The sequence below is a fragment of the Odontesthes bonariensis genome, chromosome 4, assembly GCF_027942865.1.
Source record: "Odontesthes bonariensis isolate fOdoBon6 chromosome 4, fOdoBon6.hap1, whole genome shotgun sequence".
NCBI classification, from domain to species: Eukaryota; Metazoa; Chordata; class Actinopteri; order Atheriniformes; family Atherinopsidae; genus Odontesthes; species Odontesthes bonariensis.
Window position 1 is genome coordinate 28,880,152 of NC_134509.1, and position 26,315 is coordinate 28,906,466.

Here is a 26,315-nt window from a genome sequence, read left to right on the forward strand (position 1 = left end):
ATTTATGTTTTTCATACACCAATACATACGCTGGATGCATTGGTAGGGAAGATGGGGTTGCCCAAAGACACTTTGACATGAGGCCCTCCTGGAAGCCAGGCCCACTGCACCCCTGAATTGGATTATGCAGATATAGAAAATGGATGGAGACCCTGAAATATTGTAAATGTTTTTTTTTTTTCATTTGCAACTGTGTAAAGTAAAGTAGAATTTCTATTGTTGTGAACATCTCAACAGTTTCAATTAGAATCAAATGAAGCATTTCTTGTGAATGCCTAAAATCTTTATTCATTATTTGGACCAACATAAATCAATGACCTTGTATAGTAAAGCATCTATACATTTACAAAAATCATTTAATGTACAATGCAGTATGTAATAGCACATACAAACTATGGTATATTTAAAAGGCTAAAATCCTCATGGTCAGTAGTAATGTAATGCGTGAAAAAGAAAAAAAAGCAGTTGTTGCCTTAGCAATTAATTTATATGCTAGTATAGTCCCTACGTCTAATAAATACCAACTTAAAATAATTCAATAACAAAACATGGAAATATTACATAACTGTTTAGTAACTTTTTTTTCAATAAGAGATAAACGTGGGAACAACACTCCTACAAGATTCATATAAAATTGAAAAAGTAATCATTTAAAACAAATAAAATAGCTACTGTACAGGAGAATGTCTATGCAATATTTTGGTCACATCTAATGCTTTGTTCAGTTTCATTAAACCTTGACTTCATTTTAGGCACCATTTAAAGAGGATGAAATTTCAAACATGTACACTGGACTCACTCCACACCGTGTTTCCAGGTTCTGATCTACTAATTTATCAGCAGAATTTTTTTTAAATGTATGAAACTCATACCAAGCATCAGCTTTCACCCTAGCTTTAAAAAGTCTCTAGCTATCTGTGCAGTAGAGGCACTAAAGTCAGTTTTTGGGTCCATCTCTTGGAAGCAGTCTTTACTATATCAGAACTACAGTTGGATGCAGAAATATTTGGGACACTGAGGCCAGTTTTGTTACTTTCAAGTTACGGTTACATAATGAAAATGAGCTTTAAGTGAAGACTTTCAGCTTTGAAGTGAGGATATTAACATCCAAATTATAGAAATGTTTTAAGAATTCGCTATTTTAATGTGGAAAGATTTATGGTTGATTTCAACTGTGTTATCCTCGCCTGGAGGCTGTTTCTGAGAACTCACAACATGCCATTTAAGAAGCCTCCTATGCAAGCAAAAAAGGCCGTTATTGAACTGTAAAAACTAAAGTAAACAAATCTATCAGAAAGATAGATGATTAATTAAGACAATGACCCAAAACACAGAGCGAAAACAATCCAACGGCTTTTGAAGTTAAAGGCCAAGTCAAAGTCCAAGTGATATCAACCCCAATGGAGCTGTATTCACTCGCTAAACACAAAACTAAAAGGCAGGAAGACCTGTGAACAAACAACTACGGACAGCTGCAATGAACACTTGGGAAAGCATCATCGACAATGATAAAACTCGTTTGAGCCCCTGAAACGGAAGCTTCTACATAAAAAAATATACCATTCGTTCAAAATCCCTTCAATTTAATGTGAATACCAATCAAATTAAAGCAGTGAGCATATGTTTAAAGTCCATTTTCATTAGAAAAATGTTACCTCAATATGTTTTGCAAATAAAAGATAAAAAAAGACGATGAACAACGATGAGTGTCCTAATATGTCTAGAGCCAACTGTAGATCCCTCAGTATATTCTTCTTGTGGCGTAGTCTAACACCATGCTTGCAGCTCCAAGTAAAGCAGGCTCTTCCAAGTCTGATGTAAAAACCTTGATACTCTGGGCAGATAAGAGAGCTCTCTCTGAGATGATGTGCTGGACTGGGTCCTGGTAGTAAGAGGCCAGGACTCCAGACAGAATGACCAGTGAGGGGTTGACAATGTGGAGGATGTTTACGATCCCCACACCAAGTGCTGTGGATGCTGCAGGAGGGAAAAGACACAGAGAAGTTAGTTTTTCTTTGGGTTTATAAGTCTTCAGTTGGTGCCCAGAGAAATATAAAGCTTCTACACTCTTTTTTCACTAGGCCCGTTTTCATTTTGTCTCAAGTATCCATCCAGATGTTCTAATCAAGTGAAAGTAATAAATTACAAATCAAAAAGTGGTCGAAAAAAAAAAAAAAAAAAACTTTCCACAGTTGGCTTTGGACAAAGGAAAGGTCGTAGGGAACCTAACATAACATTTTCATTTTCTCCAGCAGAGTCATGCGTTTGTGTGTATGACTGGGATTTTTTTGTGCTCTGACCTTTGCGCAAAACAGCATCAGCTTTTGAGTTCCCCATTCTGGATGCGCTGATGAGGTGGGCAGCTGTGATTGGCTCAGAGAGCTTATTATCCATCCCCTCTATCTTCAGCAGGTCCTCTGTACAGCACACCATCACACAGGTCAGATGTATAAAAGTAAATGATGGATTTTTTTTTTTTTTTTTGTATTTTCCTCACAGCTTTTGAAAAACAAAAAGCAATCTTTTACCATCATGCAGCCTTTTGGCCTCTCTCTGCAGCGCCAAACCGGATGCATAGGCCTCTATGCAGCCACGACTCCCACACGAACACTCGGGGCCATCCAGTGAAACCATGATGTGACCCAGTTCGGCTGCACAGAAGGTACTGCCATGGACCAGCTCATGGTGATGGATAATTCCTCCTCCAATACCTAAACACAGTCAAGATATTTCCTTGTACTTCCTGTTTCATGATCCATCCAATCCAGTACATATAAGAATTCATTCCACTAGTTTAAACACTTTGATGACTCTGCTTTAATCGATGGGGTCAGTCAGGCTGCCATCAATCAAACTTTTTGGAAACGTTACCATTTTGTTTTAGTCCTAATATCTTCATATGTAATACGCAATCAAAAATAAAATAAAATAATAAACTTTACCACAGGAATCCTGCTTTCTCACCTGTTCCTGTTATAACGGTGACAAAGTTTTCCACTCCCTTTCCATGACCAAACTTCCTCTCGGCCAACGCTGCACAGTTGCCATCATTGTCCACCCAAACAGGCAGGTGTAGAGCATCTGAGATGGGCGTCCTCAAGTTCACGGAAGTCCACTCCTGGATCAGCTTTGTGGAGTGTAGGACAACACCTTCTTGTGGGTTTACACGTCCACCAGTGGAAATTCCTTAGAAGCAGATTTTGAGAAAGCTGAAACTTAAATGTAAAAAGTGCATTTTTATAAGAGGGCTGTTTGCTATTAAGAAATGAGAGTAAGCCTTTTCATACCGACACCAAGTATTCTACAGTTGAGGTGCACTGCATCCCGCATGGCATCTGTACACATCTTTAATATCAGACACATCCTCTCCTCAAAAGTCTTTGGATTGGCCTCTGTGTATTTCTTCACTATCTTTCCCTGAACAGAGAAAAGAGGATAGAGTGGAAGATGAGAGATAGAAAGATAATGCAGACACCAAAGGGATGAATAGATGAAAACAGAGCTTTAAAAGCTTTATAGCATCATCATTATCACACACTTATTACAGATTAAGTTAAAGGAAGAGTGGATAAAAGTAATGTTTCTTCATAGTTACATCATTAAGGGTTAGAATCAATAACTGGGATATGAAAGATATTAGTGCCCATAAACATAGGCTATCTTAAGATCTATCTTAGTTTTATTTAATGTAGGGCTGGGCAACGATTAAAATTTTTAATCTAATTAATCACATGATTTCCCTGATTAATCACGATTAATCGCATTTCTACGCAAAATCCAAAAATGAATTCAAAAGTAGTGTATAGCTTTTAGCATTTAGTTTTATTTTAAATGTACTGCCATATGAATGAAAGTGCCATAATGTCACGATGGGTGGGTGCGAGGCGAAGAAGGACACGGATTTGGACTTCAGAGGTAAAAGCAAACTGATTTATTATTTAAAAAAAAAAAAAAAAGTTAACACAAAGCGCGGCTGAGCCGGATGACAAAAACTAGACTGAGAAAAAACAAAACATGACCATGACTGTGAGAAAACAAAAGACTTAGTTTAGTATGACTTGGCTTGACTTGAGACCATGGCTGTGTTCGAAACCGCCTACTTCTCCTACTACTCCCACTACTCCTACTAACTCTAACTTTTTTTAAGTTCCCGGATGCAAAATAGATTTGCCGAAATGTCGGGTATGCATCATGAGATTACTACTCATACTCAAACTACCCAAGATGCAACGTAACGTGACGTCGCCGAACGTCATTTCCTGTCAAAACGGCAGTTACAAGCTAGCTACAACGAGGGTAGGTTTACTTCCTGTTTTCAAAACAAAAGGACCAATTGTATCGTAATGGCTTTCCCTATGACAAAAGGCAACGGGTATTTTGTTTGTGAAAATAACCGGAAGTGCGTTGCTCACTACGGCTAGCTTTAGTAGCGCCGAATTCGTCAGAACAAAATTGTAAATAGCCGGTATTTTGTCAGATTTTCAACACATTGGGGATCTAAACGACTACTTTCTCGCCTGAAAATGTTTCAAATGTTGCTAAAGTTATATATTTACAGAGTTTATAGCTTAAGCGAAATCAGCTTTTCAGGCCGGCTGATTTCGGCTCGGGCAGGAGCGAAGTGCATTGTGTGTAAACGCTCTGCATACTGTCTGATCGATGAGTATGCCGTTTGCAAGTATGTAGTATGTAGTAGGCGGTTTCGAACACAGCCCATGAGTGACGGTGAGGATCTGGCAAAGTGCATGGGGAAACCTGGAAACTAAGGCTACATTTACACTGTCAGTTAAATGTTACCCAATTCCGATTTTTTGCTCTCATGTGACACAGATCAGATATGTTTTTTGACCATGTAAATAGGACAAGGACGCATGCATTCGGATATTTTGAGATCGGATACAGGCCTCCTTCATAATGGAAATTTATCAGATACGAATCGGATATGTGACAATGCGACCGCCGTGTAAACAGGCAGATCGGATATTCTTACACTAACACGCATTTTCAGTGGAATCGCCCGACGAAATGTGGTGTCTTGGTAGGAGAAGAATCGGGACAAATTCTCACACAGCATATCAAAAGTTTGTTGGCTCATTCTAAAATTGCTGACCCACTGCTCTTCATCAAAGCCCGCCACAACATTCTCCCACCAGTCCTGGGATCGGTCTCGCACCCAGACACTCCTCTGAACAGCTGAGGAGGCAATAATTGCAGCGTGTGCACAGGATGCAATAATGGCCCTTTTCCTCCTTCTCTGCCTTAAAATCCTGCCAATGTTGGGCGAACTTCTCATGTACCGCAACGCTAGCATCACACCTATGTCAACATCGTCCATTTGCCTCAGCAGTAGAGTTTGGTAAACACTTAAGTAGGCATGCGCGATGTTTCAGGTGATAGGCAAGTGTAATCGCGTGAATCAGATATGAGTCACATTATTAAAGTACGTGTAAGCACAAGTTAAAAAAAAAACGGATTTAGGCAAAAAATCTGATCTGGGCATCAAGACTTGCAGTGTAAATGTAGCCTAAATACTGAGGAGGGTGATTGGTGAGTGAGTGCAGCTGATGGGGAAAACACAGGTGAGGGAAGTGAAGCTGATGGCAGGGCAGTAGAAAGACTGAGGTGGCATATCATGGCAAAAACTAAAAACAAGACCTGAACCTAAAACTTAACAAAACTAAGACATGAAAAACTAAAACATGGTAAAACTAAGAACTTAAACAGAAACTAAAAACGTGGCAAAAACCCACAGACATAACACATAACATTTGTTGTGCAAACACACTTTTAACATCATCATTTTTCTGTAGTTTTTATGTAGAAGCCTCGCTCCACTGTCTGTTTCCTTGAATGACTTGCTGGTATCAATTGTGTGTTTTGCCTTTAAGCGATATTTTAGACTGGAACTACTACGGTGATAAGACAATTGTACTTGGCTGTAAATGCAGGAGTTTTTAAATTTATTTTGAAATACATGCTTTTATGTTGAAACGAGTAAAACAGGAAGTAGCGCCGGTTAGCTCCGTGAGCTTCACACACAGACCGAGGACCGCCTGATGTTGATGATGATGGTGATGTTACCTGCTAGTTTATTTTTATTTTCTTACTCCATGCTTCGTGGTGTTTGCTGTAACCGTGTGAATGTGATGCATAGGAGAAGTGGAAGTTAAAGAATCCTAGTTTTGACCGTGAAGATTGCCTCTGGGGAATGACTCTGCCGTTGGTTGAGAAGCAGGCTAAAGCGGCTAGTATTACTTTGATTATTTATTGGTACCAGCGACAATGCTAAGAATGCTATTTCTTTAATGATTACAACAACTAATGCTGTCTTTTACTTTGTTTACTTGAACATTTAGTTCTACAGTGTTGATGTGGCGTTAATAAACATCTGTGAAAAGAACCGGAGTCTCGCATCCAATCAATGGGTGGCATATTGGCAGTGTTTACAGATGACTTTGGTTCTGTCGACTCCACCGTCTGGAAGAATTTTAAAATGAAAATGGCCGAGTAAAGGTTCTGTACCCTTCTCCATGTTTGGTGGATCCGCCAATTACTTTCTTTTCCGGTTCCGCAGCAGACAGCAACAGACTTTTACAAAATAAAAGCCTGTGAGCAACAGACTTTTACAATAATAAAACCTGCGTTAATGCGTGATAAAATATTTATTTATAGGTGTTAAATAATTAACAAGTTAACGCGAAAATAACGAGTTAACTTGCCCAGCCATAATTTAATGTAATTTGTTTGAAACTAAATTCATTTCATCATTATGACATAATGGTGGCCCTTTTCTCCACACAAAAGCTCCACATACAAGCTCTGATAAAAGAATTATGGAATGAAAATTGAAGAGACGGCTGAGTAAAAATGATTAAATATTTATTCTGTCCACATATTTATATTTGTGAAACCTACCCTCATGCAGACGATGGCCACTCTGAGGTTGGTCCCTCCCAGGTCAACAGCCAGAGCACTCTGAGTCTCAAGAATGTGATCGATATCCTGAGAAATGGGGTCTTTCACAGGAGGGAAGCAGAAGGTCTTCTGGAGGGGCTCGTCCAGGTCAATCGTACGCAGAAACTTGAGAATACGAGGCACTGCGCTGCCGTCACCATAGATCTTTGAGCTGGTTTAAAAACAAACATTATTTTGCTTTGTAAAAAAAAAAAAAAAAACTTATTTTGACTTAATTTGTATAACAATGCTTATAAGCACATGTGTTTCCCTGAGATGTATGCACAGTTGCGAGCTTAAAGGGATATGCCACCCCCAGGCCAAATTAAGTGTATCCCCGCATTCCCGAGACATAAATAAGTGTGTGGGAGCGTTTTCCTGGCGACCCAGGCATTGTCTGAATCTCACAGCACTGACCACTGCTTGGTTGCGCGTAATACATACATGCTAGCGTCGCCAGTCGAAATATTTCGCCCAACGTGAATTAATTTACTTGATTTACCTTCTAATTACTGTGTGAGTGGTGTACTTTCACACTTTGGGAATCCCCCCCCCCCGGCTGCTTCACGCTGGTTTGTTTGAAGAAACCAAGCCTTCCGTGTAGATTTACACAGTCATTTGCACTCGATGTGAAAGTACACCACTCACACAGTAATTAGAAGGTAAATCAAGTAAATTAATTCACGTTGGGCAAAATATTTCGATTGCCGACGCTGGCGACGCTAGCATGTATGTATTACGAGCAACCAAGCAGTGGTCAGTGCTGTGAGATTCGGACAATGCCTGGGTCGCCAGGAAAACGCTCCCACACACTTATTTATGTCTCGGGAATGCGGGGATACACTTAATTTGGCCTGGGGGTGGCATATCCCTTTAAGAGTACCAATCTGACCACTTGTGGTGCGTATTTGTGATTTCACTGCAGACCTTAAGCTTACGCAGAGTGCAAGCATCAAATTCTGTGCAAGACTGACATGATCTTTACACTCTGAATCATCACTGATCTGCAACCTTAAGCTCAAAACATGAACTTCACGTCTGGAAACTAACATTCGCCTGAGCCAGGAGATTTGGCTTCTCTTCTCTTTTTCAGTGCGAGATGCAAATCCACATTTTCATGTGGCCAGAGTTGGATTTCTAGCGCGCGTTCCAAAAACAGCAGGCTGTACAATCTGCCAAATAAGATCAGGTTAAGTCTTGTTTTCTTATAGGTGCTGGCTAAGAACTTACTGATCACTCCTTGTAATAAAAGGTCAGAAATCACATTCTTTAAATCACCATTTAAAAAAATAAAAAATCCTAAGTCTTGTAGGTGCAAAACGTTGCTGCAATGATCTCTATTGAGAACTGTAATACAGAAATGTCTAAAATTCTGCGATTCTTTGATGGCAATAAATGCTTTGGATATGACTCCAAGTAAAGCTGAGAGTGATCCCACAGCTGTACTTAGGTGATCTTTTGACCTCTATTGTCACGCCATGGGACTCACGTTTTTAGTTTCATGTTGTAGTTGCGTTTTTGTATTCAGTTTAGGTCCAGGTTTTGATTTTCAGTCCATGTTTAGTTTTTCTTTAGCCATGCCTCAGTTTCCCTGCACTCTGTTTATTAGTTCACTCACTTCACCTGTGTTTTTTCCCTCAGCTGCACTCACTCCCCAATCACTCTCACTCCCTATTTAGGCTACGTGCCCACGACAACGCTCTGAAGCATAAACGCAGATGTCCGTTTTTTTCCTCCACAATTTATCTGCGTTCTCACGAGCGTCTTGGGATGGATATCTGTCTACCCATGGGAACAGGGAAAACGTATAAAACTCGCAGTTTGCCGATGTAGTATGCACGCCCCGGACGTAGGTGGCAGTAGCAACAATACCTTTGGTATTGTTATATAAGTTATATCGTTATATATTAATAAATATGAGAAATGCCTGTTTTGTGGCTACTTCCTCCGCGTCAGTTGGAAGAAAATGGCAAAGCACGGCAGAAACAACAGTACGCCTTCAAACTTTGTTTGGACACATGATGAGGTCCAGTTGCTCCTGAACACGACACTGAACTACAAAGCCAGGAAGGCAGTGGATAATGTGGATTGGGAGAGTGTCCAAAATAAATATAGTGAGATATGTGAGTCGTTAATGGAGAACTACCCACTTAACGTGTGCAAAAAACGCACTTCTGCGTTTTGAACTGTTCCTACGGCGACGAGAGGTTGGATCGTTTTCAAGATCTCCACTCTGGAGGGCGTTTGCGTTTTCTCCGTTTTGAACTCCTAAAAACGCGGTCGCCGTGTGCAAGATAGGCACATCTGTCGAAATGTTCTGCGTTTATCTGTCGTTACTGTTGTCGTGGGCACGTAGCCTTAGTCTCCAGTCTCCCCTCTCTGTTTGCCGGATCTTTATTTGCTCTCCATGCCAAGAAACCTTGTTTGTTCCATGTTCCTCGTCCCTTCCCAAGATAAGTATTTATTTATTGCTATGCCAAGACTTTTTGTTTGCTTTTTCCACAGTCAAGTTTTTGAATCCGGCTCTGCCGCGCTTTTTGTTTGTACTTTGTTTTTGTGAATAAACCTCGTTTTCTATTTTGAAGTCCGCATCCGTGTCCTTCCCTTCACACCACCCTGACATCTATTCCCAAACTGATTTATTCAACACATCGTTAACCCTTCTCCTTAAACAAAGTTATGGGAAAATGTCAGATTTGCCTTTTACAATCGTCAGCACCAAACAGTGTCAGTCAAAAAAGAAATAAATTTACCTGAACCGGAACTGCTAATAAAATCTTTTAGTGAGATGAGAGAAAATACCCCAATTAGTGCAGCTTGCTAAATTCTGCACAGGGCTCTGGCCTTTTATGAATAATAGTCTGGAATTGTTCATTTTAACAAGGAAATTGGGATTATAATATGTCTAACCAGAAAATACTCGTCTGCAGAGCACACAGAGGTGTCAGGAAGCACAACTACATTCCTGACACACCTTAGCACCTTTATTATCTTGTGGTTATAAAGCGTTGATAAGGGTGACTCATTTTCAAGACTGTGGAATGATGACGGGCCTCCATGAATAACATGAAACGTTAACTTGAAAGATATGACAGGTGCTCAGCTGATTGGCTTAAAGTTGACATTTGAGTTGCTGTTGCAACTCAATATAAGCATCAAAATAAAAACCGCAAAAGTCAATCTAAAAGTGGAGAACAAAGACCTCGTAAGACTGGTACATACCAGGGGTATCTCTTTCCAAACTGCAGCTCCAGAGCATGGTAGATTTTATTCTGAGTGTCGGCATCTCTGACATGTAGAACATTTTCACCTGAAAGAGAGAAATAACAACGCAGCTGTTATTTAATAACGCAAGTAAAGAAGTAATTGGATTGATGTAAGTGAATGCGTCTCGATGCTTTTCAAAACATGAATTTCCATCAGACAAACTGAATTCATGAAAGACTGAGGATGTTCACAGCCTTCCAACCTGAATAATGAAATGACTAAGCTACATGCTTTCTTCTGTAGATTTCCAGCGGCAACTCATCTTGATATTTTCAAATGTTCAGTCATTTAGTTTGAAGTTAAATTAGGTTGTAAATTCTGAAGAACCTCAGTAAGCAACAACCTTTTGCTTCTTCAGCAAATGTGATCCTTCAACCCCCCTGGTGCTCTGCTGGAGTTGAAATCAGGACTAAACGATTGCATGTGCCGCAGGTGAAACCTACCAGTTTCTCTGCCTGTTTGCCTTGTTCCCAGGTTAATGACTGGTGTGCCAAAGGCCCCGGCCTCTCTCACTCCACAACTGCTATTTCCGATCATGCAGCCTGCATGGCAAACAAGCTGGATGAACTGCTCAAAGGGAATGTGCTTCACTGCTCGGAAGTTGGGGTGCTGCTCGATCCCCTTCTTTCGCATGACGCGTACCATCTCCTTACTTCCTGTTAAAATGAGAAGGAGAAGTTCTAGAGGCAGTAACTTTTCTGCAATTCTTTTGGTCCCAGTTTTAAACTGATAAAAAGAAAAACTTGCATATCAAGAAAAACAAAGCAGAGAAATACAAATACGACCCGTTTAACTAACCTGCATCAATGTTAGGAAAGAGGATGAGCGTCCTCTTATTGAAGGAGAGAAGCGCATCCAGCATCAGCCCATAGATCTTAATTGAGTGCTGAATGTCTGTGGTAACGGGGTGCTGCAATGCCACTATGTAGTCACGGTCCTGCACCTTGTCACCTGCAAAATAATAATAGATCACATACAGCATACAACATAAGGAAGCACATTTGAGTAGGATCACTTCAATGTCACATGACTGGTATGTCTAAAACCTCACAATATTATCCAGCAGAGTATTGATCCTTTAAACAATAAAACCAAGATACTTCAGAAAGTCGGTGTTTAAAAAAAAAAGGCCCCAAAATGGAAATTCACAAGACTCACAAAAGTGAACACCCAAGGTTGGATATGTTTGATTATTGAAGTATACGAAATACGAGAAATGACGCATGAAAATCAGTGACCAACGAAATGTTTTTTTTTTTGTTGGTTTTTTACTGTAAATCATTTGACATGCAAGTGATTAGTACCACAAACGGATGTCTCACACTACATGTCTGTCTACATGACTGTTACCCTGCATACCTAGCCAGCTCTTGATGATATCCACAAAGTCATCTTTGTGATGAGTCACTAGGAGCTTATCGTATGAGGGGCATCCAGCCAGAAGGATGCGAGAGTGGTCCTCACACATGGCGATGAGGTGCTGCTCTGCCATGCGTGTGCAGCAGGCATGATAATGGGCCAGCTTACTGATGGCATGACGGATTGAGTCATCAATTGTACCGCTAACCTGGGAAAAGGAGAATGGGAGAAAAATGTAGTCAGTTGCTTGTAATCACACAGGAAATAATGTACATTATTTTTACAACAACTTTTAGAGTGTAGAGAAGTAAGCTGGACCAAAAACATGGATTAAAGATACGTTATGAATCATGTCTGCTCTCACATTTGTATTATGGGGTACAAAGTAAATCTACATGGGAAGGGACAGATACAACATCACAAAGTGAACAATGGAGTGAATACACAAGCTTTGTGTAAATAAACATCACATTAAGAACAAAATTTTCATACAGTGGAAGCTGCTCAACAGAGAAGCCTTCTGACCTCTCCTCCCTCCAAATGAAGTATTCTAATGTTCATCAGAGCAGCAGCAGTCGCCAGAGCAAGAGCGTCAAAACGGTCACCGTGTACGACCAAGATGTCAGGGCGGAGTCTCTGCAGGACGTCTGGGAGCTTCACCAGTGCCAAGCCAACACTCTCCACCATGGCTGCTTCGTCTTCTCCTCTAACAATAGTGTGGAGCTTAGAGCCAATGTCGAAGTCATCCTGCTCAATCATACGAAAAGTGTTCCTTAAGAAGAGGAAACGGGGAAAAAAAGCACATTAAAATATATCACTTTAACAGCAAATGTCAAACTAAACCAAAAATCTGTGGTGGATTATGAACAGCTCATTAGAAGAAGGCAAGGTGGTCTTACCCATAGTCGTCAATGAGATGTGAACCAAGCACCACAACTTCCAGTTCAAACTCATCGGGGTGGGATTTGATCCCAAACATAATGGGGGCCAACTTGGAGTAATCTGCTCTGTTGCATGTTGCCACACACACCCTCAACTTCCTCTTACACTTCACCAAATAAAGGTGAACACACCACATGCAAGACAGACACACATGGGGAGCATTAGCTCATCTGAATTTGCACACGTTAAATCATGCATCTCCACTACATACTGGATACGTTTCATAATTAACAATGCACAGAAAACTATCTCATTTGTATTAAGGATCTTACTGCTGACTGATTTCCTGATCAGTTTGTTCAACTAGTCTAAAAGTAAGAAAACATAAGACAGTTAGACTTTGGCACAATCTAATCATTAACTTCAAAGAACGACAGAGTCTGTGGGCAAACATCAGAAGCCATCTGTCTTTGCAACAACTTGACTTTAACAATGTTCCCATAAACCAAAGACACAAGGCACACCTGACTCTGTTCTTCTTCCATTTTGTCTCGCTCCATCTTTTCTCTGCTCCTTTGCATTCTCTGAGAGTACAGCTCCTAGGAAACAGAAGCAAAAGAGGTGATGAGAGCCCGGTCATTTTCTGGCAAAAGCATTATTATGCGTTAGTGTCGTTGTAAAATCCACCCACACGTCATACTCACTTGGGCCTTCCAAGTTTTCAGAATTTGAAGCATGAAAACACACAACAAAACTACACTAAAAATGCTATATACTTATATAAAGAACGTGTGCCAACAATTCTTAGAGGAGCTGAGCATGCTGTAGAACTATGCTTTACAAGGCAAAGTGAAGGCCTCACATCCAGTCACATCTCAGGAGGATACACACAAAAAAAAACTTTTGATTTATCACAGTTGAGGCAGCAGGAGATATCATTTTAGCTTCAATGTGTAGATGTGCAATATCCACTCTGCAGGATGTACTATGTCAGGGAGGAAAAAGTGATTCAAACTCCACTACAAACTCCATGCTGTCTCGTGAACATTTCTTTATCTTTTTTTTTTGCAATATATGTATATATATACATATATAAATATATCTTATATTTATATACATATTTTGAATCCCCCCATTGGGATGAATATAGTATTTTTCTATTTCTATATATATATATATATATATATATATATATGTCAGAAACAAGAAATATTACAAAATGTATTTTTGTTCCAATAACATGCAGCTATAATAGTAGTAGTCTAGGTTTTAAACATTTCGAACATGCAAGTAAGGGTTAGGAATTTTATTTTTTTTTCCATTCTTCAGTCCTCAGAGAGATGAAGAAAAAAAAGAAAAAGAAAGACTGAGCAACTAAAGAAACCGACTTAAATCAGATGCACGGTAAAAACAGGACTGAAAGTTGGCAGAGCTGATGGTGGCAGGTGTCACTTCTGCCAGATCTGATTTTCTTTCTAAAACCTTTCTGCGCTCAGGGTCCAATCGTGGCAGGCAACAATCGGGGGCAGATCGAAGTACATAGAAAGGATGTACTGATTTGTTCATTCAGTTACAAAGACTGTGCAAAGAAGCGCTCGTGTGTCTGATCATCCATCACGCATTTGGCTTTTGTCGTCGAATTACAGGACAGAACGGTCAGGAGAGACAGTTTGGATATGTGTGTTGCGCACAAGACAATTGGACAATACAGTAAGAACAAAGTGCATCACGTAAAGATGAATCAATGGGGCACCAGGATATGGTGTTAGTGTCACGTTTCAGTTATCAGAAGTTTAACCTTAAACTCTACGTAGAGTCTGAGTTCACTTTGACTTTTGACTGATAATAATCTGTGTATCCTTCATTCATTCCATTGCTGAAGTACAAAGAAAAGAAAAAACAAAAACTTGTTTATTCAACTTTCATTTCCTGAACCAGAGGGAAAAATCACATAATGTACTGTTCTCCATCTTCTGGTTTTGTGCTCAGATCAAAAATGGAAAAGACAGATTATATTGCCCACATTGCTTTCATTTTGGTTTGCTCCTCTGAGACAACTAACGTGCAGTGGACATTATTCATCATTCACCACATTACATTTACTATCAAACAGTCTTCCATAAAAAAGGTCTATCGAATCACTTTAACTTTAAACATCCAGCTTTTGCAACTAAGTGTTTCACCCATTAGGTTGGTCTCAATAGGCCCAGGGAGGTGTGGACTTGTCATGAGCATCCTAAATATAACAAAAAAAGATTGAAAAAGGTACTAGTTTTGAGGTGTCATCGCAAAACTCATCTGTGTGATGAGTCAAATCGGCATTAACGGTTGGGTCTCACACACACACACACACACACACACACACACACACAAAACACCCTCTCTTTAAACTAAATCTCTTGATTTACACCAAATAACATTCAGCAGACCTCAGTTTTCACTCAAGCATCACAAGACAGTATCAGCAGCCAGCGTTAGGCTATGGGGGCGGGGACGCATGCAGAAAGCAAAGGCAAGGATGACACAGCAACAGAGGCAGATGAAAAAGACCAAACATGCGAAACAGAAATAACTACAATGTGAGAAAGACAGGAAGGATTATACGATAAAAATAAAATCATTAGAGTGATGGCAGAGGGGGAAAAAAAGGGCCATCTGACTCACATGAGGGTTTCTGCACAAAGAACCCGGCTGCTTCTCCATCCCACACCACTGTGGATAACTGACTAAGAATCCACTATGCTCTTTTTCCAATTCCTCTATTTAATTATTTTAATCCCGGCTGCATTAAGCAACGGAGGGAGGGCGTGCACAAGCCAGCAAACAGCATAAGGAAAAAGGAAGAGAGAAAGGCTGGGTGGCACAGACATAGAGCTGGGGGGAGGGGCTGTGTGAGGTAGGGGCTGGAACGATTCGGGCCACAGCTCACGATTGGCTGAGCAGACAGAAGACAAACCATGGGCCATTATTCTAGACATTCTCCAAAGGACACTGCCTCCTTGTTCCTCCTCTGTGTTGCAAACTACTGCTGCTCCTCTTGCTCTTATATAACAGTAAAAATCTGAGTTTTGGGGAAATTGTGACCTGTGTTCATGTTGCAGCCCTATTCCTACCTAATGACGCCAGGTGATTAACAGACTGACGCATACTGTGAGCACCCTTTAAAACATGAGGGATTGGTGTTAGCTCTGCAAATTTCCTAAGAAAATAAACAGCATCTGGGTCAGTAACCCTCTCTGTTGATACAGTTGTGGTATCCTGGTGCACATAGGATGCACATCATGAGGCACATCACTAAACTGAAAAGTGGGCCTTGTTTCAATGTCAGTCTGCTCTGATGTAGATGAAGAGCAAACAGTGCAATGAACCATGGACTGTGCACCCATGCAGCTTCTCCCCTTTTTCACAGGATTACCATAAAATCCAACAAATTACAATATGTACAAGAATGGCTCACTGAAGTTTTTGCTCATTTTAGCATGATTTTAATCTTCTATTTTAATAAGCTCACTCTTTTTTTTAAACTACATTTATAAATATAAAATATTGCTTTTATTCTTTATGTTCTTTCATAAAGGTTTTCAGTCCTACATAACACAACGTAAAGAAACTGGCAATACTAAAATACCCTTGAAAACAAATGTCTTGGTGACTACCTCAAAGGATTTCCAGCGCTCTTAAGTGCTGTTTACACATACCCGGGTATTTTGAAAAACGAAGACCTTTCCCTTCGTTTGTGCCTTTCGTTTATACACAAACGGAGTTTTTTCCTCCGAAAACGAAGCTAAAAAAAAACTCCGGCAAAAGTGGAGATTTTTTAAAAACTCCCGTTTAGCGTTTGTGTGTAAACTGGTTGAAAGAGACGAAAACGGAGTTTTCAGAATGGAATGCGGAGTTGTCGTCATAGTACAGAGCCCCGCCCCTATCCGCCATATTGGCAGGATGCTAGCGTGATAACGCCATTCATTGTTTATCTGGCAAGCATGGAGGTACTAGCAGCATTTCTGTTGTTGAGAGCTATACTCGCTTGTGTGATTTTGAAAATTACAGTCATACAATGTATTGAAAAATAAAGACATTTTTCACGGCTTTAGCAGTTTTATAGTCCAGCGCAACGTGTAAAAATAGCTCAGTCTCGCTATCAGTCCACACACATGAGCCTGGCGCCATATTTTCTTCTTGAAAAGGATCCGGAAGTTCTTCCTGTCAGCGGTTCTCTATTAGGCTTCTGATTGGCTTGTGTGGAATTCTCATTGTTCCAACACTGCCACCGTCAGGCTTGGCGTAATTTAACAGCTCCTGATAGCGTATTTATACGGATCAATGTAGACGTGTTTTTTTTTTAAAACGGGGCTGTGTGCACCAAGTTTTTTTTTTAAAACGAAGGTTAGAAAATATGCGTTTATCAAAATACCCGGGTATGTGTAAACAGCACCTTAGAAGTAGCTGTAGTTCCTGTTTTGGGTCTTTTAAAGTGATATCTGCTTTGACCATCGTATGCATGCTACAAGACAGCAAAATCAAGCATAATAAAAAAGGATAGACCTACAGGAGAGAGTAGCCCCTAAGGGCAAAACAAGAAGCTTTCCAAATTACAAGTAAAGAAACAAGTTGTAAAAACGAGCGACATGCCAGGCCTTGTGTAAATGGCTGAGACAAGTGAGCATAAACTGAATTTCTTATGGTCAATTTCAGACAATTTTGACGGAAAAACAACAAGCACACTGTTTGCTTCAACACTTCAATGTGCCGGGAATCAGATCTGCTCAAAGTTACTGTCCCATATAAAGAAAAGGTGCAAAAACTCACATTTTTACCTTTGCGTCATCATTGCATCATTTCATTCATTTTAAAATTAAGTCGCCATTTCTGTCACACAGACCTTTCTCAAATGCCAGCTGGACAACGTCCTCATTTCAAACAGCCGTAACTGTATTTATGCACCCCAGGTATTTAATACCAACACCAAAAAGAAAGCCGCGTGCATCCGTTATAGCCAAACGTAGGTAACTTTTTTTTCTAAAAATCACTTAAGTGGCTTTAACTTTTAAATTAAAGACACGTGTACTTTAACACACACGTCTCACTCTCAATCAAGTTTAAGATAAAGTCAAATTACTAATTGTTACCCTTTAATTACGTGTTTACTCTTACGTCGTATCCATACTCACAACTACGACTGAAGGTTTGACTTTCACAACAAAGTTGTGATATAATCAGCGGGCCCGTTGAATGTGTAAGTAAGATATGAGAAAATTGTACTTCGATAATAATCTTTTAAACTCCTATCCTCGTCGGTGCAATATGTGTGGGACACGTTGCAAAAACCATCCTCCCACATACCGGCCAAACGTTTCAAAGTAGCCTGTTTTAGCTGATGTTAGCTGGAGAAAACCTTTGCAAATATGTTAGCGAAGGTGATATTTCTCTATCTGGTTGTCATTTTATGATGGCTGTGAAAGTCCACAACATCGATTACCTTGAATTATCCTGAGGCGATGTATTCACCTATCGTTTCAGTCCATAGTTTCGTTGACGCTTACTTTCTTCTTCTTGTTGGTTTTACACGGTGGATGCAAACTATACAGTTTATATTGCCACCTTTCGGTCATACATGAGTACTGCAATGGCTTTCACACTGAGAGGGGGAGAAAAAAGATTTGCTGTCCGCTTTTCCTCAAAATCTCAAATAAATAGGAAACTAATTTACTTTTTTTTTTAAACATTTCACTAACTTCATATATTCCTATAAAATGTATGTTCCCTTTTAATTGAAAAAAAGTCTGACAACTCTAGATAGCATAATGTGTTGTTTCAAAAATGTTACATTTGGATGTTTCCCTGTGACTAATATGATGTCCAAACCTCAGTATTGTGACAATAGTACACTCTTTTTTACTTCTACCCCTTCTCGCATAAGACCAACCATTTCTGGAGTGAATACATATCAAATTGCTGTGGTCCATCTCACAAATCTTCCAATTTCCTCTTGATTAGAGTTTTAGACTTAGTTTTATCTTCCAATCCTATTTCCAGGGGAAAAAAGGAAAGTTTTTTGAAAGTTCATTAAAAACTTAAAAGTGTATTTGGTTAATTCAATTGAACTTTTATTGAACATGCACCATTATTTTCAGTGTCCTCGCAAACTAAATTGAGTTTAGTTACAGAAAAGTTTAGTTTAGAAAAAATAAAAATGAAAATCTTAAGCCAGCAACACACATGTTATATTACTCTTCCTGTTAATAACATTTCTTAATAATCTGGGAACTGATGATACTAATTGTTGGATCATTGCATAAGAAATGTGTCCATTCTTGCTGAATACAATATTTCTGTGGCTCAACAGTCCATTTTGTACTCTGATTCTCCTCTATGCCACACCATATTAAGCCAGTCAAGCACACACACAGTCTATGAAGCCACACTGTTGGAAGTTGTGCACAGGGAGGTATGGCATTGTCCTAATGAGCCAACCACAGACCTCCTTGGAACAAAGTTGCCTTCATGGTGGCACATGTCTCTTTGAAATTCTGATATGCCTTCACACAAACACAAGTCATCCATGCCATGGATACTGATGCACCCCCATACCATCACAAAAGCTAACTATTCAATGTCTACATATGATGTTACATATATGGTCTTTCTCAGATGTCTGTTTTTCCCCAAAGCATCTTAAATGTGGACTCATCTGACTACAGAACACATATCAACTGTCTTTATGTCCAGTTGGGATAAGCTTGTGCCCAGAGGTTCCCTGTTAAACCTACATGTCCTTGAACCCTGTTGATCTTTACTGACTTTTATTTCTTCTTAATTGTGTTTTTTTTTTGCTTTGTAAAGCAGTTTGGTTTGCAGTTCAAATACTTAAAATAGACAAAACCAAGTTTCAGTGCTTTGAGATTTAATTCTTCATCTAACCTTCCATCTTCCCAAACAAAGCAACTTCTCCGTGTCGGTTCTCTTTTCCAGCTCTCTGTTAAAATATTAATTGTGGGATCATGGAAACCTCTGATACCATCCCATTATGTCTAAAACTACACTGTTAATTCTCAAACAACTCTACAAGAAAACCAGATAAACATAGACCATAACACCCAAACTCACCATCTATCTTTCTGTTCACAAATTATTATTTGTTTTGTTTTGGGAAAACCTCACATCCATGCAGCTACGCCCAATGCCACATGACTCATCAGATTCCTGTTTGTTATACAACCGCCATAATTGGCAAACACATAAAATACTGCCCTGCTAGGCTTGCTTAACCAATAGTTAGGGAAAGATATGGATTGTTTTGAAAATCTGTGAACAAATTTATTACCAATAGATTTTTTTACCATGTATTCTTACAGGTGTCTAGAAACACCTCACAATTTATCCAAGGCCAAATCCCATAGGAATTTCCTGGACAGCCTTTCAAAGTTGGGGTGCCCAGAAGGCCTATGTAAAAATCGGAACCTGACAGATTGAAAAAAAGGATGCAGAATGGGTCATAACTTTTGAAGTTAACTGCATACAGAGACAAATTAACACATTTTTCCATACAATACTGACCCAGTGAATACACAAAAGTGGTTGTTTTTGATATTTGACCACATTTAAATTGCGTTTTTGGTCAAAAACAGAAAAAAATGTCCTAAAACGTGTAGAAATTCAACTGTCTTTTCATTATTTCAATGTTTTACTGTGTGCTTTTTCCCCACTTGCTCTTCATTTCTCATTTACAGTATTGATTTTATTATTTTATTGGGTATTAAGCTGAAATAATGCCCTGAAGTTAACATTTTTAACCCTTTAATGCCCTAGACTGGAAACCGGACAATGATAAAACTCTCAGAATGTGGGATAACTTTTTAAGTAAACTGCATACAGACACAAAGGAACACATTTTCCCATACAGTACTGACCCAGGGAATGAAATTAAGTGGTGGTTTAACAACAAAAAAACCTTTTGACCACATTTACACTGCATTTCTAGACAAAAACGGCAAAAATGGCCTAACGTGTCAAATCAACTGTGTTTTCATTCTTTTAACTGTTGCTGTGTTTTTTTTTCACCTCATCTGGCTGGTCAGTTATCATTTACAGTATCAATTTGGTTATTATATTGGTATTAAGCTGAAACAGCATCTCACTATATTTTAACCATTTGCATCAAACCTGATAACTCAAAATTGAGTATAAAGTGGCATTACTTTGATGTAAACGAAAGTGTGACCAAGGGTAATATTTGACATCTGGACCATATAGTACCAAAAATGTCAATATAAGTATTGTTACTTGAATGTGAAAAATGGATGTGGTAGCTTTGGTGAAGATACCATAATCACAGACGAGGATGGAAGAAATGCTATGGAGGTAGAGGAAGCAGAGATGGATGCAGTCCTATCTACAGAACACTCAGAAGACCAAGACGAGAGTGGTGAACAATTGCATGAGGAAAATCAGAGAACCCTCTCAGTCCCTGCAGAGAGCACTGTTCTTCAATTTGTTGGTGATAATATAGATCTCAACATTGTGTCACTACAAGGAAACACATCATTCCATGCAATGGGCATCATCAGAGTAACATCTCCTGCTCCAACAAAAAGACAACAAGAGCTTCACACAACCATACCAAGGAGAGAAATGACAGTGCATGAAAAGGTAGCAGCTCTCAAAGTAACAGAGGTAAACATGCAGTTCTTTGTACCAAAAAGTAAAGAAGGATTGGCAGACATCCGGTTGATTCCCATCGCTGAACTCCATCAAGACCCACCAGCACTGAAGTCTGGAGACATTGCTTGGATGGCAGGATGGGCTATCCAGAACTACCACACCACATTTGAACACCACAACTGGAATGGGTTTATGAAACTGATACACCAACCTGGATGCAAGGAAAAGTCCCATATTGAATTTCTGCCCATCATTGAGGGGGACCCCAATGACTACAACACTATTTATACCACTCTTATGGAGTGTACACGCAGTGGTCAGACTCCTGCTGTGATCACATTTGACATGCCAATATGGATAAAAGCAACGCAGATAGTTCTCCAATGTGATCTGCCGATCATGACAAGGCTTGGAGGCTTTCATCTCCTGAGAAGTTTCCTGGGCTCCATTGGGGAAATCATGGCAGACACTGGACTGGAAGAGATGATAGAGTTGGTCTACCCAGGCAGCAACACAGCAGAACACATTCTCTCAGGCAGGGCTTATGCCAAGTCCATCCGGTTTCACCTTCTTGCATCAGCAGCAATTGCCAAGTTTGTTCTGAAAGATGTTGTTTTCAGTGAGCAGGAGTATGAAGAAATGGAGAACTTCATCAGAACAGCAAAGGAAATGCAAAGAGGTAATTTGCCATTCCTTAACCTTCTCCATTATGTAGGAAAATATAATTTTAAATATAATTTTAAATTTAACTTATTGTTATTTTAAATTATTATTACATGTATCATTATGGTAATACAATGTAAACTCTCTCTTACAGGTTCGATGGACAACCCAAGAATTGTCTCACTGTTCAAAGAGAGGATGGAAGAGAGATTGAAAACTCTGGCTGAGAGAGGAAGGACACCTGCACTCTGGGTCTGGTATTACGGCAGAGTGGACCTCATCAAGTTATTCATCAGGAGTGAGCGTGTCCCAGACCACACAGGCCACCTCAGCTGCATCATTGGGATGCTGAACACTTTTGCAGCAGCAGGGCACCATCTGTGTGCAAAGGGAGCGAGGCTCTATATTCAGTTAATGCAGCAGCGACAGGACAGCCCTGTGTTCCAGGAAACTCTATCTAAGTTCACTATGTATGGAAATCATGTAGTCCGGTTCTCAGACCATGAATGGTCAGGTACATGGACTGACATAACAATAGAAACCACACTCATGCGTGAGGCCAAATCCTCAGGTGGTTTAAGCAGAGGGCGGTTCCGCAACAAATCTGTGCACAAGTCTTGGATTCAGACGCTTGACCACTTCACATTCATTCACCAGGAGCTTGAGGAGGTGATAAAGAAAAGTGGGGTACCTATCCACACAGATGTCACAAGAGCCCAGATGGAGAAGGACAATGATGCAGTTAAAGCCATAGTTGGATGGTTAGAAGGAGTGAACCCCTTTGATTCCATATGTGACAAGAAAACCTTGGTATCTTTCTCGACAGGTTTCAGCAGCACTCCTATGGATTCAGTCAATGCTGATAATGCAGAGGAGGTTGGCAGAGCCATTCAAGCCAAGATGGATGGGAAAACTGTTCTGGATACAATGCAAACCAAACACAAGGTCAAGTCATTGGCAAGCCTCAGATCTGCTCCTAAAATCAATGGAAATAAGCTTATCACTGACTCACTCAAATTTTTCAACCGTCTCATCATCATTAGTGAGCGCGAAATCAAGACCAAAGAAGCATTGTGTTTTGAATTGACACCAACACCATTGTCTCTGTTTGACAAGCACCAAAAGTTGCGGAAGCCAGACAAGGCTGCTCTAGCACGGTTCCTGAAGAAATTTGTGGAGCCTGTTGAAACCCCACTATGCACAAGTCTGGTGGTTGATGGAGGTTGGCTCTTGCACAGTGTCAAATGGGAGACTAACCTCACGTGGATGGATATTGCGGAGAGTTACCTTCGGTTTGTGATGTCTATGGGTAGACAGCACCTCCGGATCACTGTGGTGTTTGATGGATACAACAGCTCCACCAAAGACCATGACCTCCTGAGACGTACAAAGAAGGCATGTTGTGACATACAGATTCGTCCTGACTTAAAAAATCTTGTTCCACGGGAAAAGTTCCATGACAACAAACACAACAAAGCACAGCTGATTCTGCTCCTTGCCGAGACCTTTCAACGAGAGTTGATAAGTGTACAACAATGCTCTGGTGATGCTGACACTTCTATTGTTTCTGCAGTACTACAGGAGGCAATAGATTCTTCTGTTGAGGTCAGGTCTGAGGACACAGATGTCATGGTTATGTTGGTCCATCACAAGGCAAACCACCCAGTATTCCTTACAACAGCTAAAGGTACATCGTACAACATGCAGAAGATTGGAGAAGCCCTACCAGAGAGGTACATGAAATACTTAGTGTTCTTGCACAGCTTCTCTGGCTGTGATACGGTGTCTGCAATTTGTGGGTTTAGCAAACCATCTGTGGTACACAAGCTCTGCAAGACCAACAAAGCAGAAGAGGCCATGGATGTGTTCCTCAACATCAGAGCTGAAAGAAGTGAAATTATCAAAGCTGGCTGCAAACTGTTCTCGTTCATTTTCTGCAGCAACATATCCCAAACTTTAGAAGACTTACGCTTTGAGATCTTCAGCAAGCGGGCCGCAGCCGGAAGAATTAACCCAGAAAAACTGCCTCCGACTACTGGAGCTGCAGCACAGCACTCATTGCGGGCATATCTTCAGACAAGAGATTGGCTCGTTCTCGAAAGTCCATCACTGGATGTCATTCAGTATGGGTGGAAAAAGGGGCTGCAGGGCTTTGAACCAGTGCCAACCACTGATCCAATTGCACCAGAATATCTTTTAAGATTTGTTAGTTGCAGCTGTGCAGGGGACTGTGATACCCTCAGGTGCAGCTGCAAAAAGCAAGGTGTAAAGTGCTTTTCTGCGTGCGGAAACTGCCACGGCACCTCTTGCCAAAATATAAACCATCCTGAAGTTTATAGCAGTGAGGGAGATACAGGAGAGTTTGCTGAGAATGGATGAGATAAGAATTGCTACAATGAACTGATTAAAGATGTTCTATTTGTTATTTTTCAATAAACATAAATCATCAAAAGTGAAAAACAAACACTTTATTTCATTCCCTGGGTCAGTACTGTATTGGAAAATGTGTTCCTTTGTGTCTGTATGTGGTTTACTTAAAAAGTGATCCCACATTCCGACAGTTTTATCATTTTCCAGGTTCCAGTCTAGGGCATTAAAGGGTTAAACTTTGGGGCATTATTTCACCTTAAAACCCAATAAAATTACCAAATTCACTGAAGAAATGAAGAATGAAGAATTCAATGAAGAAATGAAGAGCAAGTGGGGGAAAAGCATACAGTAAAACATTGAAATAATGAAAAGACAGTTGAATTTCTACACGTTTTAGGACATTTTTTTCTGTTTTTGACCAAAAACACAATTTAAATGTGGTCAAATATCAAAAACAACCACTTTTGTGTATTCACTGGGTCAGTATTGTATGGAAAAATGTGTTAACTTGTCTCTGTATGCAGTTAACTTCAAAAGTTATGACCCATTCTGCATCCTTTTTTTCAATCTGTCAGGTTCCGATTTTTACATAGGCCTTCTGGGCACCCCAACTTTGAAAGGCTGTCCAGGAAATTCCTATGGGATTTGGCCTTGGATAAATTGTGAGGTGTTTCTAGACACCTGTAAGAATACATGGTAAAAAAATCTATTGGTAATAAATTTGTTCACAGATTTTCAAAACAATCCATATCTTTCCCTAACTACAATGAGAGCTACAGCAAACAAATACAAAAACATTTAGCACATTACCCTGTTTTTTGCTTCCCTTAATCTCTCAGTTCACTGGTCGTTTTAAATGTACTGCATGGCTTGGCTTTTAGCTGTAATGCTGAACCGAATGAACCTAGGAGCCAGACTGCAGCCTCACATCATCAATCAGGAGTATTCTGGCAGACCAGACTCAAGACCAAAGGTGATCAGTCAGGGTTCCTCAGCCATAAAAAAGCGCATATGGACGAAAAGTATGACAATGCCTTTTTTTTTTTTAAACACACACGACATGCTGACTCTGCTCACACAAATTACATCAACATGTTTTGTGGCTTAGTATGACATGGTTACTGGTTTATAACCTTGTGAAACTCAAACTTTAAGAGTAATTTCTCACTGCAGAGTTTGAACCTGGCCAGCCATACAGAATCACATGTTAATTAAGTTTTTTTAAAAGACATGTTTCGTAGAAGCACCACTGCCCTGCAAACAGCCCTGATTTTATTACTGTGCTGCATTGCAGGGCCATTTCCCCCACAACCAAGGCTGAGGTTGCGTAAGAAGTCTGGTTTTAAGGGCACCCTGAAAGTGAGCTGGGTGGAGGAGGCCTGGGTAGGATTAGGAGAAATAGATGTTGGGAACGATTGGGCAGAAAAGTTTTTAGGATCGAGGGCTGAGGCTTAGAGAGAGTTCAAGAAAGATGGAGAGGACCTGGTTCCAGAACACTGAAAGATTGATGGCTGGGTATGTGTGAACTGGAGCTTGAGCAGAGAAGGGGTAAGGGCGGGGGTGTGCACACAGTGAAGGAGAGTGTGTGTATTTGTGAGTGTGACGCAGTAGGACGTGCACAGAGACAGAAATGGGCTAACTGTATCTCCCCCCTCTGCTTGCTCCTCCCAGACAGCCATGACATTCCACAAAACTGTGTGTTTACTGGAAGTGAGTTGAACATAAATCTGAGGAGATACTCTCAGTCTGGGCAGTGCAGTTGGGTCTGATACTTAGCTTTACAAGCAATGTTACACTGCAGGACCGACGTCTGTGTCAAATGACATATTCCCTTCCCTTACTGTAAACTAAACATTGCAGCTAAAGACTTCAGCATTCACCCAAAGTGGACGTTTCTTATAGAGCAACCTTGTATGAACTCTGTGAACCCTATGAACTCATCTGCTGTGTGTTACACCTTTATTGTAGGAATTTTGATCTATTCTTTGATGTTTTTATTGCTTTGAATAATTTTTTGAAAATATTTTAACCTCACTTTTTCCAGACTTGTTTTTTGTAAAGGTTTGAGATTATTTATGGTTTCACAAGGAGGTTGAAGGTTTAGCATTTGGGATTTTTGCATTTTCAAATCCAGGTGTGTCAACACGCACATGCTCCAG

At 40.1% G+C, this 26,315-nt stretch overlaps 1 protein-coding gene across 2 annotated transcripts; it reads right to left on the reverse strand.

The window, feature by feature from the left end:
- Positions 1–280: 280 nt before the first annotated feature.
- On the reverse strand, positions 281–18,017 carry gne (glucosamine (UDP-N-acetyl)-2-epimerase/N-acetylmannosamine kinase). Of its 2 annotated transcripts, none has more exons than XM_075463866.1 (14): positions 17,942–18,017; positions 12,987–13,061; positions 12,480–12,628; positions 12,106–12,352; positions 11,581–11,788; positions 11,020–11,172; positions 10,665–10,877; positions 10,177–10,264; positions 6,916–7,126; positions 3,288–3,417; positions 2,965–3,186; positions 2,529–2,711; positions 2,301–2,417; positions 281–1,977 (listed from the first exon to the last, which is right to left on the reverse strand). In XM_075463866.1, the coding sequence occupies exons 2-14, from the start codon at positions 13,041–13,043 to the stop codon at positions 1,742–1,744; spliced, it is 2,214 nt and encodes a 737-aa protein (XP_075319981.1). In that variant the 5' UTR covers positions 13,044–13,061; positions 17,942–18,017; the 3' UTR covers positions 281–1,741. The 2 variants fall into 2 exon arrangements, with proteins under 2 accessions (XP_075319981.1, XP_075319980.1); XM_075463865.1 differs by lacking the exon at positions 17,942–18,017 and adding an exon at positions 15,127–15,282.
- Between the last annotated feature and the right edge of the window lie 8,298 nt (positions 18,018–26,315).

Bases quoted from the DNA above. Each gene is read 5' to 3' on its own strand.
- gne (XM_075463865.1), bottom strand. From the start codon at position 15,165: ATGGAGAAGCAGCCGGGTTCTTTGTGCAGAAACCCTCAT. The intron at 10,878-11,019 runs GTTAGTTAAACG...TCATTTTAACAG, and splicing joins CTTTCCTAACATTGATGCAG to GAAGTAAGGAGATGGTACGC. The intron at 1,978-2,300 runs GTCAGAGCACAA...TCCCTCCTGCAG, and splicing joins TGATGCTGTTTTGCGCAAAG to CATCCACAGCACTTGGTGTG.